Consider the following 27062-nt stretch of genomic DNA (forward strand, 5'->3'; position numbering starts at 1 on the left):
TAGCCTTGCTAGCATGCCAGGTAAGAGGAGGACCTGAGCTGTGATCAGCTCTGCATTGGTCTGTTACCATGGGCTTCCCACAAACCCCTGTGCAGGTGCAAGCTCATCCTGTAGTCCGGGGCCTGTCTACCACCACTTCACCTACCTGCACATGTGTAAATGCGTCCTGGAGGGCTTTTGGGATGTCCGCACGTGATGGTGGAGGTGGATCCTTGTCCTCTGCCCTGGCTCCAAGGTGGCCAGCCTGATTCAGTCAGCATCCACCGGTGCAGGCACACCAGTACAGGCTGTTACACAGCTGTAGAGCTCAGTGAAGAGCCTGCTAACCAGACCTCCGAAGCAAGCATGGTAAAACAGAGCACACTGTGCCACATCCTTAGCTGGCTAGGAATTAAGGAAGTTAACAGATTAAACACTTAAAAATAACTTTTGTTTCTTTCACTGCAAGTCTCTTAAGCCCCCAACCATTTAGGAACAAAGTGGGTAGTGACCCACAGGAGTGAGCTGTATGTTAGCAACAGTCAAAGCTGTTTGAGATGCTTTGGCCCCATGATCTTGCTCTGAAAAAGCACAGATAACAAGGAAGTCAGAATAGGGCTTTTTGGAGCAAAAGAGTGTGAAATAGGATTAGCTGATTCACAGGGGATGCAGTGACTGCAGTGTATTTACTGGGGAAAGCAAAATCAATAGGACTACTCTGCTGCCAAACTGAGCATAAAAGTCTCTTGAAGAAAATCAATCTTCTTTACAGGCTCATTAATGTAAAGATCAATTCACATTAAACTGTAATTAAACAGAGAGGGCTAATAGGAGAAGGGTAAAGTGATCCACTGTGCCACAGGCAAAACATATCATGTAAAATTTGAAAACTAAATACATGAAGGATTAGAAACTGGGAGTGGCAGGGAACATGCTAGGTCTGTTTGAAAGGACTGGTGAGGTCAGATGCTGATTGGGGCAGCATGGTCCTCATGAAAAGGAGGGTACTCTGTTCCATCTGGATGTTGGGGATAAGACAGGTCAAAGACTGCACACAGTAATTTCTGTATCATGAATAATGTTTCCATTTGAATGGCATGGTTTCTTGGAGAGCTTTTCCTCTGAAGTGATGGGGATTTCACTATAATTCTGGTTAAATTAGTCACATTGTTAGTAATGTGACCTTTGTTTCTTGTCTGACTTTGGCTTTAATTTTCATTGTATCTCATTAGACCTTTGTATTGGATTAGAGTTGACTGGTCTTGGAGATCCCTAATGTGGCAGAATCGAGATCATACTATCGATCCTCCTCCTGGAGCTGTTGCCTCATGTCTTAGTGTGAAGGCTGGGGAAAGCAACTGTTACTCTAGTGCTGTTTGCACTAGTGACTTCACTAGTGTTGACAAATGGGGTTTGCAGAGCTGCTTTCTAAAGACCCATGTGGTGCCTTAGATTCTTTGAGCTGCTGTTTTGCTTTCACCAAGACAAATGTGTCTTGCTATGTTAGCTGAAACAATGCTAGCAGTCACTGTACTCTGCTGATCCAAGTGTCATCTAGCAAATACGCCTTCATTTCTGCAAGCTTCTTCCAGGAGCTGAGGTGGTGATGTTGAGATGTGTGACTCCACTTCATCTTTGCTTTTCAAGTTAAGATGCTGAAGGACTCGGCTGAGTATCAGAACAACTGCAGCTTCAGTTCCTGTCCGTCCAGCCTCTCTGGGTGACCCCTGTTAGAGGAAAGAGCTCAAAGCTGCTGCATCTGTGCTGTTTATAGAGCACAGCTCAAGCCTGAGCTGTGCCCTACATGAGGTGTGAGCTCGCTTCATGTTCCTGACTAGACCAGAGTATAAACCTCTGTGTAGTGAAGTGTTGATAGTTGGGAAGTTTGGGCTTAAATGAAAAATTGAGGTTTGAGCTAACGTGATAGTATAGATATAGCCTTGGAGGCCATTTGTGGCCTGGGATCCTGCTGTGCTAATTGCTGTACAAACAAAACAACTGCCTTGACCCCCAAGAGACTTAGTCTGCAAGTCATCTTTGGAGTTAAAAAAAGGATGATCTAACAATTAGAAATAAGGAGAATACTCTGTTAATTCCATCTGGGTCACAGCAAGCAGTTTTGTACTCATAAGCACAAAATCCAGATGACTCAAATGCAGTCATATGCGGGGTCCAGTTGAAGTCAGCAGGCTCTGCTTGTGTGCAGGATGTGTTGTGGGCAGCTCGGAAAACTGTGCTGCCTGCCATGCTGCATAGTTACTTGCAGGAAGAAAACTTTCATAAGTAAGGCAAAGTGGTATATGTAGGTGTAGATCCATCAGTGGGAGCAGATTCACTCCCAGCCCCTGCTTGCATCAGTTCTTACATGGTGTAATGTCTACAGGGACCAGTTCTCCAGTGTTTACTCAGGCAATTCCTCTCAGAGGCTGGAGAGAGTTGCTTTCTGAGGATTTGGTCCATGCTACAGGCTACATTACTCGGCTTCTATTTTTGAATGTGAATATATTGATGTGGAAAGGTGAATAGAAAGCATACTGGCAGTCGGGCTGCCAGCAACGCAGAGGCATAAGATATGCTGAAACCCATCTCTCCTGTTTGTTTTGCTCAGAGTTCATAGTAAGGCTCTGGTGTGTAAAGTCTGCTCCTTTTTGAGGCCAAAGACTGCAAGAGCCTTTCCCAATGGAGGAAATTCTCATTAATCATCTGCTCCCAAGCACCAGAAGAGATGCTGTTTTGACTTCTCTTTCGAGCTGTTGGAACTGTTCTAATCATTTGCATGTCCTCTTCGAGCTTTCGGATATAATGTGAGTGCATGGAAATGGCAAAGGATCTGAGGCTATTCTAGGGAAATGAGTAATCATTTATTCTAGAAAAGCAGCAGCAGTGAAGCATATAGTTCTCAGACTGGACAAAAGAGCATCAGAAAGCAATCTGGGCATGTACAGAGCAGTGTAAAAATTGGCCAGAGGAAAAAAGATAGTGAAAGTTGGTGGCAGCTCATGGAATACCAGTTACCCCTTGAGGCTACTTTATTATGTATTTACTAGTAAGGATAACCACTTTGTGCAGCCGTGGCAGCTGCTTTTGCGAGTAGAGAACTGCTTTGAGCTGCACTAGGTCTGCTCTGACATCTCTGCTGCTTAGCAGGCTGTGCTAGGTTAGTATTTGTTCTGGAGGAAGGAGAGGACACGAGTGGTCTTGTGGGATGGAGCACAAGATTAGGAGTTGGAATACTAGAACAGTGTCTTTTTTGTGTTTCCCCCACATATTCATTACACCCCAAGACGAAGTAAATTCCTGTTAGGGAGGGCCTGCTTCCTCTGGGCTGAAGAGCAAGTATTGCCCCAGGGCAGATATAACTCATGAATGTAAAGCATCTTCTGGTGTGTTGTCCGAGGGCAGGTGCATGTCATGTACAATGCACAAGATGGTTTCCAAGTTCTGTCCCTCTGCAGATCAAGCCTAGATTAGTTGTTAGGGTCATTTGCGACCATGATCTTTTGTTAAGGTCAATATGGAAAATAGCCTCATATTTGAGCCTTAGAATAGCCCAAAGTTGCTACTATTAATATCTGTGGTAGATTGACTGTCTCATTGGCATATGGCAAATAAAGCACATGTCTACAAAAGCAATTCCTTTGTTAGTCTTCACAATCTGAGCAGATTTCAAACATAAGTAACTTGCTGAGTTGAAAGTGCTTTTTAACATATTGGAGTTTATTGCCTAAAAACTGCTAGTAGTGGCAATTTAGTTTGCTCAGGGGTGAGTAAAAGTAGAGTTGCAGCTGCAATAAAAGCAAGCTAAATTATTTCTAGGTAGAATTCTCTACCCATTTTTTCTCTCTGAAAGCTTGGTTGATTCAGTTTTGTAACAAAATTGCACAAAATCAGGAAACAATCAGTATATGTTCCTGTTTCTGTGCTTTCCTCCCTACTGAGGTTGCCCAGTTAGGCCTCATTATCAGTTGTCAGTTTATCCTGGTTGTTAGACCAGTGGTGCTTGCTCAGAGCATCAAATAGATGCCTAGCAAGGAGTAAGAACAGGTATGGGGATAGAATTGTGATTTTTTTTTTATTTTTTTTTTTAAAGTGCCATAAGGCACTTCTAAAATCTCTCCATTTTGTTTACCTTCAAGCATCCTGGAAGGCTTGAGAACAGGCAGTGTCTTTTAGATCCTCTGCCTATAACAAGGCTAAAACTGTTTCGGCAGAGGTGTTAAAAAAATGAATCCTGCCTATGTGGTTCAAAGTCCAGTGAGTAGAACATCAGTTTTGCCATTTACCTTCTGCTCCGTATGATGCTTAGCACTTCCATCATTGCTTCCACTGACACCGTTAAGAATAGTGTGTAATTCAGGGTAAAGAAACACTAGTGTAAACAGTGTTCACTAAAATGTGATCCTGCCCCGTATAGATTGGAAAAGATTAGCAAAAAAATCTCTAGAAAGCTCATTTTTAACTGAATAAAAGCTGGCTATGTGCTGGATTTTCTGTTATATTTAACCTATGTTAAGTTCCCCGATTAATTGCAGAGATGAGCAACAGAGATCACATCAAAAGTTACGAACATACTCTTGCACAAACAGCCCTGCTGGGAGTATGTGGGATGGAAAATGTGATTGCTGGTTAAGGTAGAAAAGAAAGTGATCAGTCATACCTTTAGATTAAGTGATCACTTAAGAGGCCACCCTCCCTTCCAAGCGTGTGCATAACTCTTGCTTGTTAACAGGAATTCCACATGAATATTGATTGGGAATAAGTGGTTGGGTGAGTACATGTTCCTCCTGTCAAACCATTTAATGTTCAGTTGCACATCAGGGAAGATGGCAAAGGCAGATGGAAAATGAAACAGGAGTGCAGAGGTGTATGAATGAAAAGACAACTGTTCTAGTGGTCAGATCTGAGCAGAGAAAAATAAGTTGGGGAGAGGGAAAGAATTAAGAGTTGATGGCAAAAGAAAATCTATAAATGGCTCATTGTTTTTAGACTTAAAATATCTTCTGTCCAATCCATATACTGCAGATCACATGCTGTGTGGAAGCAGTTGCTGAACGGAGCGGTGATTAGCATAAACAACCAGGAAAAGGGATTGGACTTTCTGTAACTTTTCAGATGCCCTGGAAAAGGAACACCTTTTGGTTGTCTTATTGAAGAATGGTTTTTTTCCCCCTCCAGATTATGTTCTTGAGACAGCTGTCATCTTTTTCAAATAAGAACAACTAAAGAAGTAAATGGTCTTGTTAAAGAAGCTTGAAGAACTCACTGGCTAAGTGGTGGGAAATGCTTACCACTGATTTTATAAGATCTGCTGTAGGGAAGCTTGAACAGATAGTGTTTTATGCCAGTCTGGCTTAGCACAATAGCAGTTCTACTTCAGAGCCCAAATTTTCTGTTCCCTGGGTCTTTTGACACCTTGTTCTGCAGTTTCCTGAAGCCATCCTTCCTACTTGACATGCTTTATTAATAACAGGGTGCTTAGACTTGCTAAGAAGAGCTGTTTTCTTTGCTAACTTGACCATTGCTTTTCCACATAGGAGCTATTCCTTCATGCAGGCTGAACAATCTCAGCTGAGCAGAAGAGCTCACAGTGAAGTCTGCCCAGAGGCTATCCATGTTCTGGCGACCTTGCTGACAAGACAGATAAGCCCTTTCAACAGAGCACAAGTGTGTGTCATGTTGGAACAGACTTAACCAGCCAGCCTATCTACATCTCTAAAGTGTTAACAGGAGTTTGACTGGCCAGTCAAAAATGTGTTTCTCCAACTGCTGCCTTCTTCAAGGGGCAAGTCGTTTAGCAACTTCCCCTGCAAGTTCCATGAGACTTAGAGTTTGGTCTGGAGAGTAGACATATTCAAGTGTGTTGTCCTTTATTTACCTGCTTTAGCATCAGAGTCACAGAGCTCTTGTGCAGCTAAATCCACCTGTTTTTGCTGTGCTCCTGTCAAAAGTGAGAAAAGCCCCTCTGTCACATTATGGCTTTCAGGCACAAACAGTGCATGCTATCAAGAAGTCTGCTTGTAATTACGGTTTAGATTAATGTCCCAGCGTCACGGGCAGAGTCATTACATTTGGTTTGCACTTAAATTGCTTCTCCACTTGTGTATTTTCCCCTCCTCACTCCTGCGGAGAGACAAAAGCAAAACAAAGCCACCCACAAAACACATGCACTCACTAGGCTGTGGTGGATCTTCTTTACTTTGATCATTTATTACACAAAGAGAAACTAAAATCAGCATCAGGATTTAAGGATAAAAGTGTCTACATGCCCTGTGATCCTGGACCCTATTGACTTTCAAATGAAAATGCTGCCCTTGTTGATTAGAAGTGCAAAACTTGCCTGCAATGAAAATGAAAAGAAGCTGCTGCCTCTGCTTGGGAGTGGGACAGCCTCTGTTCTGGGCTAGTTAAATTGACATCTGGGCTGGATCTGATGTCTAGTGTCTGATGTCTAGTGTCTGTTCCTCCTCGTCACAAACCTGACTCATCTTTGAGGCCAGTGATAAGGGGGGGGGGCTAGGCAGCAGCCCTGAGTGGCTCCTTGTGCTGGGTGCTGTGCAAGTATGGGGCAGTGGAGAGCAGGAACTTATGAGAGCAGCAAACCAGTGGGGGTGAAGCTGGGCTTTTTCTTGGCATCAAGGGCTGGCTTATGCATTTAATTTGTGATAGAAAATTAAGTTTGGCTGGCATGTATCAGCAGCAGAAGAAAGCCCTTAAGGTAAAAGTGGAAGAGGAAAAGCCAATGGCAGAGCAAGTTAGTAGCAGACCAAAGGCATAAGATATGTAGAAAATAAAAACACTGACCTGACTGTCATCTGCCAGCAACTGAATGACTCCTTTCAAATACTGATGCAGCCCTTCATTCAAAGAGGCTCTGCTGGGCCCCATGACCCCATTCAGACAGCCGGTGCAGAGCCATGTGGTTTCCTGCATTCTTGTATGAAAACTGCTATTTACCTTATATGACTCTCTTCCTTCTATTCCCATAGGACAATTCTCCTCCTTCTTAGCAGAGTTCAGCACTCAGCAGGGCCTCTCCTCTCCTTTGCAGCCTTTCTTGGTGCTTGTTCCAGACTGAGGTCAGGGAATGTGAGAAGATGGAGGGTGACAAGCAGTGGTTTGGACTGAGAGCTGGAGGATGAAGGGGGTGAAAGACTAGCACAGCTATGAGTGTTCACAAATGGGCTGTTTCAAAACCAGCATTGATAATGCTTAGTGACTTAGAGGTGCTCTCCCTCCCTTGTGCCAGAGAACTGGCCAAACTGCATTACAAGTTGGGCAGCCCTTGCTAAGATCCCTGGCCCCAACCCTAGCAGGTGCATAATCCCATTGAGGGATGCACACAGTGACTCTGAAGATAATTGCTGAGATGTTTTGGGGTAGAGCTGCACACAGGGAGGCAAGGTTGTGCTCTGGTATTGAGTTCATAAAAGTTCAGGAAAGCTCCTTACAGAGAGGCTGTGACGGACAATGAAAGATGCTTTGCACAGCCTTTTTTTAATGGATCTGTGCCCTTTGTGAATACATCATGTAAAAAGCCTCTGTGGAGTACAATCTTCATGAAACATCCAGTGTAACCAGAAGAGAGCAGAAACTCTAGTCCTCTTGGAACCACCCTGTTGCTGATGGGGGGGACTGTGCCTGTAACAGACTGTCCTGCCTTCAGGAATCTGAATTTGCTTTGATGTCATAACAGGTTGTGCAATCTGCTGAGGAGATAAACCAGCCTCTTTTTTAAAAGATGACTAGCTTCTAATCCTGCCTGTCCCACACATTTTACTCTGCTAATGGGATTGAATACCAAAGACTTAGGAAGTTGCGTATTGCAAAAAATATCCAAAATCATATGGTGGTAAGTCAAAAAAGTCTAGTGAGTAAATGCAGATCAAAGTGAGGGAGAGAGCTTTTAAAAATTACATCACTTACCTCAGTGGATCTAACACACAGCATAAGGTCATCTAACAAGTCAGAAAGTTTATGTAAACATTGCTAGTGCAGAAGTATCCTAAGAGAATACATATCTCGCTTGATGTGGCGTTTTTGTTATGTTAGAAGAAAGGCTTTCCTTCATGCAGTTTATACTGAACCCAACAAAAGCCCTTAAGGAGTGTTCATCAAATTCAGGCCCTTGGTTATGTCCAGCTGCTCTGAAAGTCAGCTTCTAAAGAGCGTGCTTGATCTCTGCCTAACTCTTATCCATGTGGCTGCCTCATGAAAGAGCTATGGGAATGTGCCTGACAGGAGGATAACATCTGCTCATGTTCAGGTACCTAGGGCCCAAGGATGCTCTCAGGCCATGCTTGGACTGCACCAGCATCAACAATTGCAGTCCATCAATGTGAGAGGCAGATGAGTTTGGTCCTGTGGGCGGCCACCGAGTAGCCCTTAACAGATAGTGAAAACATAGCCCTTGAGTCACAGTGGTCTCACATGAATTGTCCTGCAGTGGAACTGTTTGCGTGAGTAATAGTTTGCTTGTGGGAATAAGGAGTTCATAACCCAGCTCTTTGCAGTGTCACTGACTTGACTTGTAGGTGGCTGCTGCTCTCGGGTCCAAAGGGATGAATGAGTAAATCCCATCTCCCAGATTGCTTTCTGACTCCAAACGTCCATGACCTGGAAGAGAAATGCAATCGCTTCACCATGAAAGGTTGCATTTTTTTCTCTCCTTAAAAGAAAAAGGGGGGGAGGGAAGAACACTTTTTCTTGAACCCCCTGTCTGTCCCAGCCTGGGTATAGCTATGGGTAGTTTACTTCATGCTTGTCCATCCTAACCCACCAACACAATGCAAGAATATAACCTGATGAATGAAAGCCAGTTTTGAAGCTGATGTACAGCAGAAAGGGAAACGTCTTTAGACTTTCTGCCATAGTTTGATATAGCTGGATGAGCTCTGTCAGCCTGTTCTTGCTTTACACTTATGTATGACAGTTTTAAATGAAAACAGTGTAAAATGGTCACAGATTTTGTTTGCTGCATCTTAGGCTTTATTCTGAAGGAGTACTAGGGAGAGGGAAGATGCTCACATGCAGGCTCAGGCAGAGCATGTAAACCTTTAAGGCAAAGGTAGGATACCTGTAAAAATTACACAAGGGTTTTTTTTGGGGTGTGTGTGGTTTTCTCTCCTTTTTCCTCCTCTCTTTTTCTTCCTCTCTTCCCTGTGGCTGACCCTAAAATGCGGTGGCTGCTTGGACTGCCACTGCTCTGCTCTTGCATGTGCAGCCAGCACCTGAACAAACAGAGCTGTATCTGTGGCAGCCTGGGAATCTGCCGGGATTCCTCAGGGAAGGAGTGATTCAGAGCATCTGAGAAAAGTGGGGGCTGCTTCCATGCATCCTTGCTTCCTGCCCGGACAATATCCCATGCAGCCTTACTCCGAAAGAACAGTGGGGCTGTTCCCATAAGCAAATATAGTGCATGTTGTGTTGGATAAAAATGTATATTTTTGTAATGGTACAAAATCTTGAGCCTCCTGGATTATCCTGGCAAGGCTGACATGATAGCGCAAAGTGTCAGATGGCTAGTGAGGCTTTCCCAGAGCAGTTGGGAAGCATGAGGGCTTATGCACTTTGGGCAGTTCAGTCTTTCAGGGAAGGTCTCATGCATAGGGATGGTGTTCCACAGACTTCTAGCATGTCACCTGCATGTTCACTTCATCTTTGGCTGCAGAGATAGCTTCGCTACTCCAAAGCAGATCTTTCACAAGTTCCAGTACAGCAGAGGAGTCTTTCTGGGAAAAAAAAGTCTTCAGAAGCAAAAAAATTCTTACAAGTAACATGTTAAAATCATGTGAGAAGTTGTGCATTAATAAACTGTATGAACTTTGAGTCAAAGCTGATGTCCAGCTCACAATTATATTCTCTTTTCTTCTTTCCATATGTTAATAAGAAGCACTTGGGACAGATCTTCAGTTATTGATTGTAATAATGTGACCAGAATAAACCGAGACATTTATGTTGCTGCTGTTGTAATGACAAACACATCTTCCACACTATCAGTTCCCCTTCATCCTTGTGATTGCTCAGGCATTTCATTCCACTCTGAAGCTATGAATTTTTTTTAAAATTTGTGTGTGTGTGTGTGTAGTGAGTGATGGGCTAAAATCAGATGGCATATCATCTAAGGTGACAGTGTAGGAACCCATGTCTTGAATCTTCTTTAGTGTTTCTAGGAGGATCAATATTAAATCTCCACCTTCTCTGAATTGAGAAGGTGGAGGAGGAGGAGGGCAGGTAATTCCAGGCATCAGTTAGTCACAGTGTATGTGATCCGTCTCCTGTTACCGTGCCTTTGATCTCGCTCTCTTTGCATGGCCTGTCTCTGACACCAAACCTTGCCTGTCCTTCAGTAGCAAACCCCATAACTCTTTCTGGCTCTAGCATTTGGTTTCTTCAATACTTTCCCAGTATGGAAATATTAACCAAACCCTGAACTTTTTAATCTCTCTCTTTCTAGTCTTATGATCTCCCTCATATGCTAATTTAAAAAATGTGCTTGCATATTAATAGAACCCTACCCGAGGTGCGGAGCCTCTCTTTTGAAGCTTGATTTTATTTTTGATGCCTACAACAGGTGTTGGTTTAATAGGTTTGCTGTATTACGGCTTGCTTTTTTTTTTGTGAGCCTAGCCAGCTCTGTAAGCTGACACGACATGAAGGCCAAGCATGTGACTTCTCCCTGCCTTTAGCCTCACTTCACACCAAACATTTGCGCTGCAGACTCCCAGCAGCCAAGGCAGCCTTAATTCAAGCTTTGTCTAAACCAGGAGGTTTTGTGCTGATTGTATTTAAATTGGTCCAACTAAAGCCCCTTGTACATTCCCATCTGAGGGTCTGCTTGCTTTGATTTTTCCGCTGTCAGCTTTCTAATGGGCAGCTGCTGAGGGGAAGTGAATGTGGCTTGAACAACAAAGGAGCGTGTTTGCACTGCTCTCTGCATTGATTTCACACAAGTAGTTTGAAGCCACGGTCTAAATTAAACTGATTAGTGTTCTCCAAAGGGCAGGCTTGCTGCAAAGAGGAAGGTGAATTCTTCTCCTATTAGGTCTAGTGAAAAATGTTTCATAGCCTGTTTATCAAATAAATATTCACAAAGATGCTTCGAACAAGGAAACCCACTGGGATTAAAGTGTAACTTTACCTCTAAAATACAAGCTGAGATTCCTGGAAATGCTGCAAGCTTTTGACTTTATGCCACCTGTTGTTTTCCTGCTACCCCTTTCAGCTCCCTCCTGACTTAGAGCAAACCCAAACATGCTTTGGCTTTGCTGGAACATTTTGCTTGTTTTTCTGTCTCGCAGCAGCCTGGAGGAGCGCAAGAGCGTGCATTCGCTTCCTGACGTGGTCCTCACGGGCTTGGTTCAGCAAAGAGCTGGCTGAGGTTAATCCAAATCTCCTGTAATCCTGAGGGGTCTATTCAAGAGCAGTGCAAAGTGCAAGGGCTAAGAAGCTGCGGTACCTCTGGGTGTTGACCGGGGGTGCAGGTGGGTTAAGTGGTGGTGGCTGGAGGGTAGCTTCCTTCAGCTCTCCTTTCTCCCTTTGCAGCTGTAGCTGGTGCTGACCTGAGGGCGAAGCAGTCCCTGAACAAGTGCCATATGTATGCAGCTCACAGTGTGAAAGTAATCTATTGCTGATTTTGAGTTAGCTTAGTTTGGCACTAAGATGTTACAGTTCAAGATCTTCGTTAGCTGCAAACGGGGTGTTTCTGGGAATGAGGTTGGGTATGAGCTGGGAAGTTCAACTGTTTTAGCCAGATCCTCCCATATTCATAAGCAAACCCAAATGGACTTGGATGGGCTCCTTAGTTCCTATGATTTCTTTTTCACTTGAGCTGCTTTCGCTCCAAATTCTTAGCAGTTAGTGAAGGCAGTCCTGCATCATCCTAATCTGGTAGTACATTTCCATACACATTGGTAAGCCAGAGGTAGAGAGGGGTTAAGAAACTTGCCCAAGGCAGATGAGTCAGTGCCAGAGCTGGCAATAGAAACTAAGAGACTTGGCTCCCGCTCCAGGCTCTAATTGCTCAATCTCACATTGAAGCCCTGTTATCGTATACTCTTGAGGGTAACACTGGCTCAAGTGAGACAGGGAAAGCTGTTTCCAGGCTGTGATACTTAAGGAGTGGGGAGAGAAGAAGATACCTGGAGGCAAATTGGTTGTGGAAACACCGATAATTTGTGCTTTAAAGCCTGGTTTCGGCAATTGGTACTAAAATCTGATCTGTCACCTTTGAAGCCAACAAAGTGTAAACTAAGGAGCTACTTGGGAAAAATCCAGCCCTTTTCCAGTCACTGCTAAAAGGGAGAGACAAACTCATAACATCACTGGCCTTTTTTTCTGTAAAACACCCTTGCTATGAGATTGGAAACAAAGACAAGCTGGCTGAAAAGATCCAAGTAATAACAGGAAGGGTTAAATCGCATGTCGCCTCTTACTGAAAGAATAAAAAATAAAATGTAATCAAGCTAATAAAAGGTTTGGACAATGTTGTGTTCATATCACATGCTGTGTATAGGAAAAGTCAGCCGGGTTGGTTTTGTTTGAAGTGCAGTGCTTTGAGAGGGTGCAGTGCTTTGCAGCAAACTGTCTGACATTCCCCAGCTGGGACTGGCCGGGGATGGTGTTTGGAGCTGAGAGTTACATTTGGAGTCAGCCCATGTTTGAAGGAGACAGAGAGAGGGAGAGAAAAGAGCCTGGTTTTTTCCTGCATGAAATAACGCATCCATCTAATCTGCCAGCTGTAGCACATGAAAAGCAAGAGGCAAACGGACAGAAGTCACCTGGAAACTGCGAACATGGCTCAAAATAGTTCTTTCCTGTCCTTTTCTTCCTTTCTTAAAGTCTGTCTTCTGGGACGGGCTGGAAGATCTGGTAGGTGGGCAGATCATATATATGTTGAGCAACTGAAGCACAGAAATATTAATACTCCAGAAAAATAACATTGGCTTCTGAAGAGCACTTCACGTCCAAACTCACTCTGTGCTCTTGCTCCCTTGCAGACTTAGCTGCTCTGCGCAGGGATTGTCAGGTAATTTATAGATCCTTCACGTTCATTTGTACAAGCCTTCATTTCCTGTTAATTTATGGCCAGATTCATCTCAGCCATCACACCCTAGATGAGATCAGAGTTGAACTCACAGCCCCTGCTTCAGCAGAGCTCCAGAAAACATGCTTGGGGTTTGCTTTCACTTATGTCGGTGTTGAGGTACTTTCCTGAGTCAGGGTCACGCACACATTTAATGGACTCTCCTCTTTTGAGGAGGAAAAAAGATTGAAATTTTTGAACTTGCTGACTCTACTAATTGAGTTCCTTGCAAAAGAAACTAGTTCTTGGGGAAAAGAAATCCCCCTCACCCATATGTTCAATTTATGGAGGTCACAAAAATATGGGTATAGTGAATTTTCTGGTATTTTAGTCTCACTATGGTATAAATTCACTGGAGCTCTGTTAAACTATGTGCCATGGATGTGAAAATTCAGTCTTTATTCCTAGCTGTAAATGAACATTGGTGATTTGGATAGTAGCCATATCATTGCCTTTTATACAGTTTGTGGTTGCAGAGACCTGTGTGTGTGTAACCCATGAAATAACTGGTTTGGGGACATAAGTTAGTTACTTTCCTTTGGTTTTCCTGATGCCTTTTTGCACCGCATTAGCAGCACATTGCTGCAGTGGCATAAAATTAATTAAGTAGCATTTAAACTCTTTAGTCAAAGCAGCATTTCTGCGAATTTTTCCCTAGTGTAAGTGAGGGTCCTGCGCTGGCTGTTTAAAGGGTGAGTCTCCAGAAAGCAAGTGGTTCTGGGGATGCAGTTTTTATCCTCTTCGTGTTACAGACACCAGCAAATGTGGTGGTGAAACAATCTCATTTTAATAACAGGGAGGGTAAAGGAGCAGACACAGTGTGGGGAACAGGTCCCTTGCCATGTGCTATTGGTATTTTCTTTAGAGGGGAGAGGTTTTCTTTGAAAGGGGCTTGTCTGAACCCCTGGGAGAGCCTGAAATGGGGGTGAGGCTGGAGAAGACGGGCTCCTAGACACCCATCAGCTTCAGTGCCTGGATGGCCGTGGCCAGCTCATCTGTCAGTTTTTTGTTTCAAAGAGCTGATGCTTTGTTGGGAGAGCTAGGACAACCTGGTTTGCATTCAAGAGTGCTTTCACTGGCTGCTGTCTCCTCTTCTGGTTACTCAGTGGGTAGCCAGCCGGATTAAGGCACGGTACTTGTCTGAACCCTCTCTGCTATCTCTTATTATTCAGCAAGTTCTCAAGTGTCTGGTGAGCGTCTCTGTTTGGAGTGCCTTACTCACAGCCTTGCCAGTAATATCAGTGACTGGTCTAAATTCACATCAGGCATGTGCTCTACTTTTTGTGACTAATGCGCAATGTATTTTTTTTTAATTGGTTACTGTTCTCTCTACTGATTCAGGCCAGAAAGGAATCAGAGGAAAGGACTCGGGGGATTTTTAGTTAGACCTTGTTGCGTACAGTTGAGGTCTAGAGGTATTTAACTGTTTGATGGCTGCAGAAACCCTGAGGACATCTTGTAGTTCCTTCTCTAAAGAAAAATATCAGATTGAATCCCTCAGGCCAGGACTGGTAGGGCAGCAAACACAGGTGACCGTTACAGGCTCTGATCCTGCAGTCGGTGCTTGGGCAGAGCACGGGCACTGCAGAGTTGTCCTAATTGCACAGTGGGACAAAGGTAGCAAAAGGTGAGGAAATGTTTGCAAGAATGTTTGCAAGCCCTCTTACAGTATTTATGTGCATTACAAATCATTGTAATGTAGTCCAGAGCTGGGAGTTTTCAGAAGAAAATCCTTAGGAATTAAGGAAACAATGTTTTGTAACTTTTGCTGAGACAATATTTACTTAGCTGTTTATTGCTCTGAAAATCGTATCCTCTGTGTAAAATACTGGCAGTTTGCTTAAACCATTGATCAGCACTCCTTGCCTGCAGGATTAAAATCCAGCCTTGCAGTCCTTACACGTAACAAATCTGTTCTGGAAGTGCAGGCTTGTAGGAGACTGAGCCCAAATTACTGGAAGAAAAACTGATGAATGGAGTTAACAATTCTGTAGAAGGGAAAAGTCTTGTACCATACCAGAAAAAGTGTCTGGAAGCTTGCAAATATCTGTGAGCTAGTCTCTCTAGCCATAGGAACAGCATGGGGATTAGGGAAGATCTGTCTGGTGTGGATTTCTCCTTGGACAGCTGTTGAAAAAGCACCGTAAGTCTGAGTGTGTGAACTCAGGGGCCAGCCTGTGGGCCTGCTGCAGCCTCAGGTATTCTTTCTGGTTTTTTAAGAGAACTAAATTGTCTCTGTTTCTCCTCCTGACTGTTTCAGGCATCATAACAGGATCCGCAGCATTGAAGCAAGTCAACTGAAGCCCTACGTTACCCTGGAAACGTTGGACCTGAGTTTCAATGACATCACGGAAATCCGAAACGGCTGCTTTCCGCAGGGACTTCATATAAAGGAGCTGTGAGTTTTTCTTGTTGGGAACAGCTTTTGTTGAGTTACCACAGCAGTGAAAAGGGCCTCAAACCTTCTTTAAAAAATGGAGAGGAAATGAACATACAAAGTTTGCAGTTATTTGTCAGGATTTTAAGTGCAAAAGAGAATTAGGAGGCAGCACGTTGTCCCTACTGTCAGGTTATTTTTTGAGCTCTGTCTTTTTTGTTTCTGATGTATCTGTAAAGATTATTATTAATTGTATTGCATGGAAATGTTGCAACAGAGAAAAGGTATTCTGCATCCTTCAGGTATGGGTGTCTTTACAGCTGGAAACCTGGAAGCCAGAAGAGCTGTCTCTGTCTTTTCCCCAGTGGGAAGCGTATATGCTGTTTCCCAGATCAGCCCATGTGCATCTGGAAGGAGGGAGGGGGAATGACTATTTCATAATTAAAATGGCTACTGAATGTTAAGAACAGAAATCTCTCATTGGTTATTTGAAGAAAACCGGGGGTTAAGCAGAGTAGCACCCTCCCAGTAGAGATGTTTGCCTATTCAGGGAAACAAAAAATAATCTGTGTTTTAGGTACCTTTGAAGAGGTGCAGATAGATAATCTGTTTGCATTAAAGTTTGCACCAAAGTTTCTGCCCCTGGTTGTAAGAGGATATAAGAAAGTGGTGTTGTGACTGATGTTTGTTTGTTATCCTGCAAAAACAGACTCTGTGGCTAAGACTAGGGTCCAGGTAAAAAAGAGCCCAGGACAGATGCTGAGGGAAAAATGGGGAACGAATAGTCATCTTGCACTGGAATATCCTCCAGTTTCTGGCTTCCACTCCTGATTGCCTTGCTGAAGTAGGAGGATATCAAGGAGCTCTTGGGAAGTGCACAGCACTTCTTCACATTCGTCACATGGCTCTGGGAAAGGCACTGTGCTCTTTGTGCAGCCAGAAATCCAACTGATTTGAAGCCACCTCTGTAATTTCACCAGCCTGTCTGGAGACCAACCGAATGCTGATAAAAGGAGATTTCTGACAGAACTGTTCATTTTTCTGCTGTGATTTATTGCAGCTACCTGGGGAGCAACAGAATCAGCACCCTGGAGCCTGGTGCTTTTGATAGTCTGTCACGGTCCCTGCTAACACTTCGTCTGAGTAAAAACAGGATCACTCAGCTTCCTGTCAAGGCATTCAGGCTACCCAGGCTAACACAACTGTGAGTAGAAATGTGTACTTTAATTAAGCTCAGCCATACTTTATGGAGACAAAATGTCCGTGAGGATAAACACACCAAATGTCACCCTTCCTCACCTGCTATCTATAAAACTTAGAACACACTATGCAGTAGTCCTCTGCCAGCACCTAGTAAAACACATTGGGAGAGGGTCCTTTTTGTCTTGCAGCTGTTGGCTTTTCAAGCGATTCTTTTGATCAGGTGGGAAGGGAGGGATGCTGCAGCAGACATCAACACTTGACAGTGCACTTGGCAGCGTAAGACACATCCATTCCCTTAAAAGCTGCTGGTGTCTGTGGTGCAAGAGAGGTTTGGAAGATGTTTGTATTGTGAGTGACAGAGCTCAGCTACCATGTGAGTTTTTCAAGACCACACAGGTATCTTTATGTGGCAATAAAAAAGTAATGATGGAAGGTTGTTAAACTGTGCGGTGATACTTGGGCAGAGAAAATAGCACTCTAGATGAGTTAACACACACGTCGTTGTTGTCCTGCCTGTGGTCTGTATGGCAGGAGCTGCATGGGGACACATAGACATCTGCAGCTATAAATACACTTTATGTGTAAAATAGTAGCACTAATGGCTTAGGTTTTCCCTTCTGCTGCTGTTGGAGAAATGGGCCCAGCCTGAGGCCTGTTGCAGTCTTTCCATCAAATTTGATAAGCAAAAGGTCACCCTCTGTCTGTTGAACATAAAGTCCACAAAAGCTGTTGGAACTCACACCTCTAAATGGCAACCCCTTGACTGAGAGACAAATCCTTATGCCAAGATGTGTCTAAGGAATGGGTGTGCATTTTTTCTTGTATACATGTAGGATATATAGCCAATTTGGGATTGAACAGTGTGACACAATAGCGTATGCATCTTAAAAATCTGTTGCCTCTCGTTGGAAGTTACTGTCTATTGACTGAGAGCTTGAAATCTACTGTGTTCGTCTGCATCATGTGCAAAACTGTAATAAAAATGAAGGTCAACTCATCTGTTTAGGAACACAGTTTTCACTGAAAGTTGGAGTAATTGGTACTGTTTAAGACAGTCTCACAGCTGGTTGTTTAACCCTATAGATAAACATGAATGAATTGCAAGTTATACAGACATGATGTGTTGCAGAATTTGCGTACAGTTCTTTTTCTGGCAAAGCGTAGTTCACTAATAGCCTAGGAAGTGCAGTAAGGCAAGACTCTTTAGGACTGCAAACTTTTTAATTGCTTACTTGACTTTAATTACACTTGAGTGCAAGTTCAACATTGTTTTTTTAGGCAGTTAAAAAGTAAGCTTAAAAGTTTCTACGGCTTCCTCATCTTTTCCAAAACAAGTTCTGATGTTGTAACCTCCACCATTTTCTTCAACACAAATGCTGAATAGGGAACTACCCTTAGGTTAGTCTTGTATGTGCAGAAAGGTATCCATTTTAAAAGCTCTATCTCCGCTTTAGTGCATTGCGTCAATGACGTTTTCTACTGACTTTATGGAACTGGGTTTTCACCTGGTATGTCTGGGTCTAGCAATCCATAAGACTGTTTGATATGGGTTGGTAAAGCGTGCTGTGATAATGTTCATATTGCTATTCAGAAAAAAAACTATTCCCAAAATTTAGGAATCCCTCCCCACCCAGGGAAAAAAAAAAAAAAGAAATGTAATGAACCAAGTTGGGAGATCTTTGTATACACGAAATAATAAGACTGTCTTGTTATTGGAAACAACTTGTTTCACTCTTTATTAGTTTCTTATAATAGGAAAAAATGTGAAATTTGTCAGGGGAACTGAAAGCTTTCCTTTCAAACTTAGCCATAAAATTTCCTCTTGGGCTTACAGTTCTTATGGCACCTGCCTGTTTCAGAGCGCATTTTTACTGGGCGATTGCACGTCCTGTAAAAACAATGGATTGTAAGGGAAATAATGCTGATGTTTAACTGTATTCAAATGGTGTCTCTGCTTGAGAGAAGATGGCATGTGAAAATTGATGAAAAGGATAAATGGCTTAAAAGAAGTGCAGAGAGAGGAGTGATGAAGAGGAATTGCTGCACTGTTTCTGTTACTTCTCTATAGTGAAAGTCTGTCCCAGGGTGAGTTTATTTAAGCAATCACACCCAGCTGACTTCCCTGGCTAGCTCTGGGATTGAAAATTTCCGGTGCGCTTCTGCTCTCTCCTGGGAACCGTTGACAGAGGAGTTGTTGGCATTGCTGTCCCTATTGTATGCTGCACAGATGATTTCGTGAGAAAGGACTGGGATTTAATAAACTTGTATGGCCTTGGTGATTTTAGGGAGCTGAACCGGAATCGCATCCGCCTGATTGAAGGCCTGACATTCCAGGGACTGGACAGCTTGGATGTCCTGAAACTCCAGCGCAACAACATAAGCAAATTGACTGATGGGGCTTTCTGGGGTCTAGCCAAGATGCAAGTTCTGTAAGTTGGAGAAATGGGCTCTTTTCCCTTAAACAGCCTGGACTTCACCTGCTATCGTGTCCTTCTCTGCATTTTAGCAAGGACTCCCATCAGAGACCTGTGGGCACCTGTGCCAGTCCTCATGCTTCTTTCTATGTCCTGCATGCACAGAGCTCTGCCATGCTGCAACTTACATGCTACATGCTAAGCTTCTCTTTAGTTGACCCACAGTTTACTAAAGCTCATTGCTTTACCAGGTGTTCAATAAAAAAAGTCCCGTTTTTCAAGCTGTGGCGGTATTCCTTTGAAAGTTTGACGATTAGAACATTCAGTAAGATCTCAATTAGTCTTTAAATAAAAGCTCATCTGGCTTCTGCAAAGTTGTTTTGACTGATACATGGAAACTCTGTGTTGAAGACCTGATTATTCTGCCTCTTGGGATACCTAGAAATCAAGCTGGCCTATCTCAGTGATGTGTTCTTTCCATATGGGAGAACAAATTGAATAGTCATTGCAGAGAAATGCTTGAAACTTCCAACATGATTGGCTTTGAAGTGTGTTTGCAAGGTCACAAGTGATCAAGGCAGCATGTTTCTGGACGCTGCTGTCACACAAGACTCTGCAAATACAAACTTGAATGGGATGCTTTAAGCCCAGTTTACTTGCAGTGGAGCATACCTCTGCAGTCACAGCTCATTCTGGGCATTTCCTTTATGTTGTCCTTGAATTTCTATCCTTCACTTGCACAAGAAATGCCCACACATGCACCTCTCCACATGGGTATGTAGAAGGGTGTGTAGGAATGGCTAAAATCCCAATCTTTGTTGGAAATTCTTCAGAATTTGACCAGCGCTACTTATCTGTCAATTCCTTCTGATTTTTCTCTGCAGCCACCTGGAGTATAACAGCCTGACAGAAGTAAACAGTGGCTCTCTCTATGGCCTTTCATCTCTGCACCAGCTTCACCTCAGTAACAACTCCATATCCCGCATCAACCCCGATGGCTGGAGCTTCTGTCAGAAGCTGCATGAGCTGTAAGTTGGTTTCTATTGTGGTTGGCTGGGCAGGGTTTGATGCTAATGTAACGTTGGCAGGAAAGGGGAGTAAGGATTTTTCCCAATGACATGTCTTACAGCTCCTGCTGTATCAACCTGTAGAAATGCAGGAACTGCAGCCTCCTAAGTGATGCCCTTGTTATTCATGATGTTATGACCTTCAGATCACCTGTTTAAAATAGGTTTGCACCAGAAACAAAGACTATAGAACCCACTAAAAGTATACAGTGCCAAAAGACCTGGAGAGTTTGTGATCTGTGGCTTGCCAACGCTTTTTAGCTAGCTAGTTACAAGACGTGCCATATAATGACTGTACAGCCTGAAGGAAACTTTGCTTTATCCTCTGTATTTACAAAGAACAATCATGTTTTTAACCAGCAGAGATTTGGCCCTTTAAAGGCAGTTCTCCTTGTTTCTCCTGTTTACACTTTACCCTTCCTGTAGGGCTCAGTTGTTTAAAAGTAAATACATTGACTTTGCTCTTCTGAGATTTCCAGCTGTGAATACAGTCTCTTTGATAAATGAAAGAAAGCCTTGCTGCTGAGGACAGCCCCACAAGGGTGTCTTTTGGGTCTGTGGCACTGCTTGATGCCTTTTTGAAGAGATACACATGGATGCTTGCAGTATTTACAGAAGTAGCTGTCATCCCCTCAATGGGACTGTGGAAAGATTCACTTTTTTCTTTGGAGAACTTGACACATGTGGTTAGCGGAACTGTAATTCATTCTGCTTGGTGCTCGGAAATCTCTTGTTAAACATAGTTAGGGATTCTCCTATCCACCAAAAAGCAGTACGGTAAAGCAGCTTCCTGCTTTCAGAGGCCTCACTCTGGACTCAGACTAAAGGTCGGTATCTGCCTACCCAACTGTGAGTCCCTAGTGTTTTGGGATGTGGATTCAGAGATAAGTGGACATGGCACGTGTCATTCCTTTACATTTAGAAGCTGTAGAATTAATGTGTTAGCCCAGTGACCAGCTGTGATCTTCTGTTGAACCCAAATTACTCATTCAGATGTGGATTATTTTTTGGGGGCACAAGGAAATACTATATTTTTTGTTTTAGGTAAATACATACGTGATTGTTTAATTACCTAATTTTTCACATTGCTGTGAAACTGCCCATGCCTAAAGGGCTCCTTTGCTTGGCACAGTGCTGTAGACAGTTACAGTTCTTTTGTGCAGATCCTTAAGTGGTATTTTACTAGATTAAGGCAGTGTCGATGGAGAAATCTGCAAAGCAACAGATCAGAATTGGCATCATGCTCCACCCATGGTCTGCTTAAATCTGAAGCATCAAGAAAGGGGAATCTGCCTTCCTAGAGCACTCACAGTTGGACCCCTGGAACAGTCAAATTCAGATCACTACACTGTGTTAGTAGCACAGCTCTGGGAGCTTTCTGCTGTCAGGGACCCAATATCTGGTGCCTGTGTTGAAGCTTTATTTCAGCCTGGGTTCAGATGGGATGGGTAAGCCCCATCTGCATCTTGCAGAGCTAACATCAGAACTTTTTTAGGGAGAACTATGCTTGTCTTTTCTACCTGACACTGTCTTTGCAAACTCTCAAGGTTGAGATGGGAGGTTGTATGCTGTGCTGAGTCCTTTATTTGTCAGGTATGGATTGGGATCTCTTGCCAACAAGTAGTGCTAGCGGTGAGCTGTCCTGGCTTAGAGGCCATCCTCTGCAGTAACTGCAGAAACCCAGTGCAGGACTCAGTTGCTCTGTTGCAGAATGGGGTAAATTTGGAAAACGCCTGGTGGTGCGAGAGGGTAGGAGCCACTGGGGTGTGCTTGGCCTGACAAACAGGATTGTGCTAGAGTGTGAGGCTAGAGACGACATTAGCTGAGATTCGAAGGTGATTATGTGGGTGTTAGCACACATCTCTGCAAAATATTACAAGCTCTTGCAGGTGTTGCCTTTAGGGTAAGGCTGCTGCAGAGAGCCATCAGATACTCCTAACTGAAACTCCCACAGCCAAAGAGTACTTGTAGGAGAGGTCTGCTCTGAAATTGAAGGGTGAGGAAAGGAAGCACTAGATACATCTAGAGTGCCTCTGTATACGTCTTTGAATGTGTACGTTTCATTCCTTATTAAAAGATGCTTGCTCACCTCCCCTATTGCTAAATCTACTACGTTTCATTTATCCGAAAACACTATCTCTGGTTGTACAGGGAATGAATTTCAAAGTCCTTGACCCAAGAAAGAGAGGTGGCCAAGACCCCTGCTTATCTGTGCTAAGGAAGGAGGTGGTCATCTGCAGGATGAATTGTCTCCTTCAGTTGTTGGGAGAAAATGTGAGCCCAGGGCTCTGGTCTGATGTAAAAGCAAACAAGGAAAGAGAGCTCTTGCCTTGTTATGGACATGAGAAAGGGCTGATTGTATTCACCAGTCAGGTGCTAGGGCATCAACATCATGGAAGAATCCACAGTGGGAGCATAGGATTTCATCAGAGGTGAATGATGACTTGGCTGCTGGGTCTTTCTTTTCATTTTTTACCTATAGTTTGGTCAATGAGAATGAAATGTATTAGATGTACCTGGTCCAGAACTGGTGGGCAGCAGGAGCCCCAGCTACACAACAGGTTTCTGGTTAAGCCCTTTACATGTCACTTTTGGCGTGCTTCTCTGTGTGCTGCTCTCCCATTTCCTCGCCAGGCCAAAAGGGCTGTGTAGGCTAGCGTTTCCACTTGTTCGTTCCAGTGATTTCTCACTGGTAGAGAGATGAGAAGGTAGCGGAAGCAGCAGGGACCTGCTGACTTCTCTCAACCCAGATAATCTAAACTGCTGAGGAGGGGAACACACTGTTTTGCAAATTGGCCTGTCCCATTGGCAGGAAGCAGAGCCCTTACATGTTGAAGGAAGCCACTGCCAGGTGCGTTAGCTCCTGAAACCTTCCATCTGGTTGCAGCTATGGAGAGAGCCCAGCCCTCTAAAGACTGCTGCTGTCCGTCCATCTTGAGGTGATGTCAGGACGAACGGAGAGGAACATGTCTTCACCAGTTGTGGCAGGAACTCTTCTGTGTAGAATCAAAAGGAACTATTTTTTTTCTCAGCCAGGTTTAGGATTACTTTTGAACACTTCTTTTTTTTTTTTTTTAAAAAAGCCAAATTCTTTAATCGCAGGTGAGGACATAATTTTGACCAGATGCCAGTTCTTCATAACTAACGTTACAACTTTAGGAATTAAAGTATGTTGTCCCATACCTTCTTCAAACTCATTAATCTTCGCTGAATTTTTTCCAAAGCTTGCCCTCTGCCCACTCACATAGCTAAAAGATAGACAGCTCGTTTGCCAAGTAAATGACACTCTCAGTACTTCGAAGTATGTGTCTGTTTTGACTTAGGTTTTGGCTTTGCAGTGACTTTCATGCAAGCCCTAGACACATTTTTAAGCAGACTCATTAACAGGCAGTACTAGAAGAGGAATTTGGAGGTTTGGAACTCGGTGAGATTTTTTTTCTTGTCTGTACAATGAAGGATTTCAGTGCTTGTTCAAAGCTGCATAACTCCACTTTTTAAAAAGTGTAGCAGCCCAAATGCTCACATCTTTTGAAGTGACTTGTGTTCCCAAGTCACTAAGGTATTTTCAAAAATCCTATGCAACTGCCCTTTGTGAAGAGGTAAGCTTGAGAAAATGCGAGTAGCGGCATGTAGCTGAATGCCACTTTTTATACACCACATGTCAGTGTGCAGGCAACTTAAAGCTGAGGCTATTGCTGGTCACACTCACCTGCTAGTAGCCCTGCAGGGCTTACCCAGCTGCAGAGACATCCAGAGATCAGGAGGAATATACTCACAGTGGAGAGCTGTGGGTGGATGCTTCAGGCTGAAGATTACTGACCAGTGACTCTGCCTGCTGCTACCTCAGGAGGACCCTCGTTTGACAAGCCAAGCTGGCCTTCAACATCAGCAACGCTGGGGCTTTACTGCTTGCGTAGAAGGTGGTTGCATATTGTGTGAGGTGTCTGCAGTGGCTTGTAGCTTCCCATGCCCTGCCCTCGGTGTCGAATCTCAGAAGCCTCATCTGCACCCTGGCTGGGAGAGAAAAACAGCTTTCTTCCTACCACCTTCCAAACTGCAACAGGAGTAGCATTTAAAAAAAAGTCTCTAAAACCAGAGATAATACAGGCAAAGGGAAGAGATGGATGGAAAACTAGGAAAAAGCCAACCCTTCAGTATTAGTCACCTGTAAGTGGAGAAGATTTCAAGCAGACTATACACTCCTTGACAAAGGGGAGTGGGAGGCAAGGCGGCTGGTTTACAACAGATACCTCCTTCCTGTGCATGAAAGGAAGCATTCAGTTGCCTTGTGGTGAAATGCTTTTGGCTCTCAACTGGGGTGGAGCAGGCTGTGAAGGCACCCACACCCAAACACCTGGGGCTTGCTGTGCACAAGTGCAGAACGATAAGACACCTCCTGAATACTGAAGTCTGGACCCTGCCAAGAGTGCGTGTGAACTTCAAAATCCATCTGTTTGACGTCGCTCTCCACCTCGCAGGGCGTGGGGAAGGAGGGGACTGCTTTTTGCTGTAAGCTGCAGAGGGAGTCCAAATGGAGTGAGGATTGAACACAACCAGGACTGATACCTGAGTGTTGCCTATACATCTGGGGGCTGAGGACGGGTGGTGCTCCCAGGCTGTAACCTAGCCGTACAGGCCATGGAGAAAGAGTAGCTTCTCTCCGCCATAACTAACAGCACGCATATTAGTTTATTGCTCTCATTCACTTCTGGAGGAGCCTTTCTCTGTTGTCTGTACAGACGACTTCCCTATAACTGGGTACCAAATGCCTTCTGCTCCCTTATGGTCATCCAGGCTGCCCCATGGGAATCTTGTGGGAATATTTGCAGACTGCAGTCTTATTTCCTAATCAAGCTGTTACATATCCACCCAGTACACATCGCCTCTTGTAAGGTGGTTGTGGGAGGCAGGCACTGGTTGGCACAGAGGGGTTTGGAAAATACTGGTTGGATTGACAAGGGCTGTTGGTTTTTTTCCTCAGAATACTCTCTTACAACAACCTAACCAGGCTGGATGAGGGAAGCTTGGCAGACCTTGGGGGACTGCATGTACTACGACTGAGCCACAATTCCATCAATCATATTGCAGAAGGTGCCTTCAAGGGACTCAAAAACCTACGTGTCCTGTAAGTTGTCCCCAGCTTTTGTCAACTAACACCTGTCTTCCCTCCACAGTTTGTGTTCTGTCAAACTGTTCTGCTTTGCAGTTGCTTTGTGTGCCTGTGTCCTCAGCGTCAAACTCCCCTACACGTTGCTCAGTTGTCTTCAGCAGCTGTTGTGTTTACCCCATTATTCAACTTCAGTGACCTTGTATTTTTTAATTAAGAGTAGTTAGGAGAATTGCAGTTGGGCTGCTCAGTGTGGCAGGGTGCTTTCAGAGTAGAGGGCTCCAGAGTAAAATTATAGGAACATAGGACAGGATCCTGAATCTAGCTAGCCCAGCAGAGCAAAAATCCCTGAGGTTTCAGTCCTTCAGCTAATAGCAGAATTTCTCTTGCCATCATATTGACTTTAATTGAAATTCTTAGAAAAGGACAGTTTCTGCTGGGTCATTCTGCACTCAGGAGGAGTAGGGAGTGATTCCTTCCAGTGACAACACTGGAAATTTGAATATCCTCTTAAATGTGCTATCGAGCATTTTGCATGCTGCTACTTTTTTTTTAATTGAATAATAAATATAAAATCCTGGGCTAAGATGGTGTTGAGAAGAAAAAAACAATGGCAAAACAAAGGAATTCAGAGGTTGGGCTTGGGATCTGATTATACCAGAAGTGTAACAATACATGAAGCTTCACCCAGTCTTGGGTCCAACCACGGGAGCAGGAAGCTGCTACAGGTACCATGAGAGTAACCGGAAGTCTTCCTCTTTAGAGCAGAATTGGGCTCACTTGGGTCATGAGATGTTCTGTTGCTCTGATTTTCCTGGTAACCCCTGAACAACAAAAACGTTGCCATGCTATCAAGGGAGAAGTTTCATGTGCCCTAATATTGAATTGCAAAATGATCCATTCAGTGGTGGCTATGGCCATTTACCAGAAACTTTTATTTTGAAGTCAGCGACACAACATGATACCTGGAAATGTCACACTGGAAATGAGCTTGCCATCTAGAAGATAGCAACTTCTAGATTTTAGGGCTAATAGAGACCATTGGACAGATCAATCTGACCTCCTCTGGGATGCCAGCTATAGAATTCCACCATTATACACTGTTAAGCACAAGAGCTACGTTAGATTGAGGTACATCTGGGATTGCCTTAGAAACATCAGAAGATGGGGAATCCAGGTTTTTTAATTGTCCATTCCTGCAGCTGTGTTGCCTCTGTCTCCCTTACTTGTACCTGCAGAGCTGCCGGCTGCTTTCCCCCTGTCTCCAGAGGCTGCAGGCTCAGCACGTTCAGCTGGCACACCACAAAGTTCTCACAGCCTGTGTTACAGCACTGTCCAAGCTCCCAGGCTGGTTGAGTTCAGCAGGCTGATTTAATTCTTCCTTCAAAAGAAAAAAAACCCACTTTGATACTTTTATTCCTCTTCAGAAGCCCATTGTGGCCTAAGTAATTAAAAGGAAATGGGAACAGAAAGATCTCCCCTCTTTACAGTACTTTTTGCATCTTACTTTTTCCTTTATTGAAGTTCACAGTGAAGGAAGTGACTGGAAAGTGAGTTTGGGTTTTGTTTGCTTTTTTTCCTTTTTCTAAACTTAAGCCAAAGTCTTTCAGCCACTGGGCATTCAGAAGGGGACCTCTCTGAGACAGCTGTCAAGAGCGGAACTAAAGGTTTCCAAAGAAAAATGGAGGGGAAGGGGAGCTGGTAGTTCCCTTTGCTCTGCAGTGGATGTGGAGCCTCTTTCATGTCTAGGGCCGAGGGGGGAGGAGGAGAGGGAGTGTGTGAGCGAGCTCTAATTTAATAAAGAGAAAGGCCTATTGGGTCCTGCACCTGGTGA

The 27062-nt window shown here is 43.9% G+C and overlaps 1 protein-coding gene across 1 annotated transcript in view; it reads left to right on the forward strand.

Annotated features, from left to right (window-relative positions):
- Positions 1-27062, forward strand: part of LRIG1 (leucine rich repeats and immunoglobulin like domains 1) — a 93249-nt gene that overhangs the window by 46464 nt on the left and 19723 nt on the right. The window contains 5 exon segments of the mRNA XM_075513614.1: positions 15321-15458; positions 16498-16641; positions 18926-19069; positions 19939-20082; positions 25103-25246. Of these exon segments, the coding sequence (XP_075369729.1) occupies positions 15321-15458; positions 16498-16641; positions 18926-19069; positions 19939-20082; positions 25103-25246 (714 nt within the window).

Source organism: Mycteria americana, chromosome 11, assembly GCF_035582795.1.
Source record: "Mycteria americana isolate JAX WOST 10 ecotype Jacksonville Zoo and Gardens chromosome 11, USCA_MyAme_1.0, whole genome shotgun sequence".
Classification (NCBI taxonomy): Eukaryota; Metazoa; Chordata; class Aves; order Ciconiiformes; family Ciconiidae; genus Mycteria; species Mycteria americana.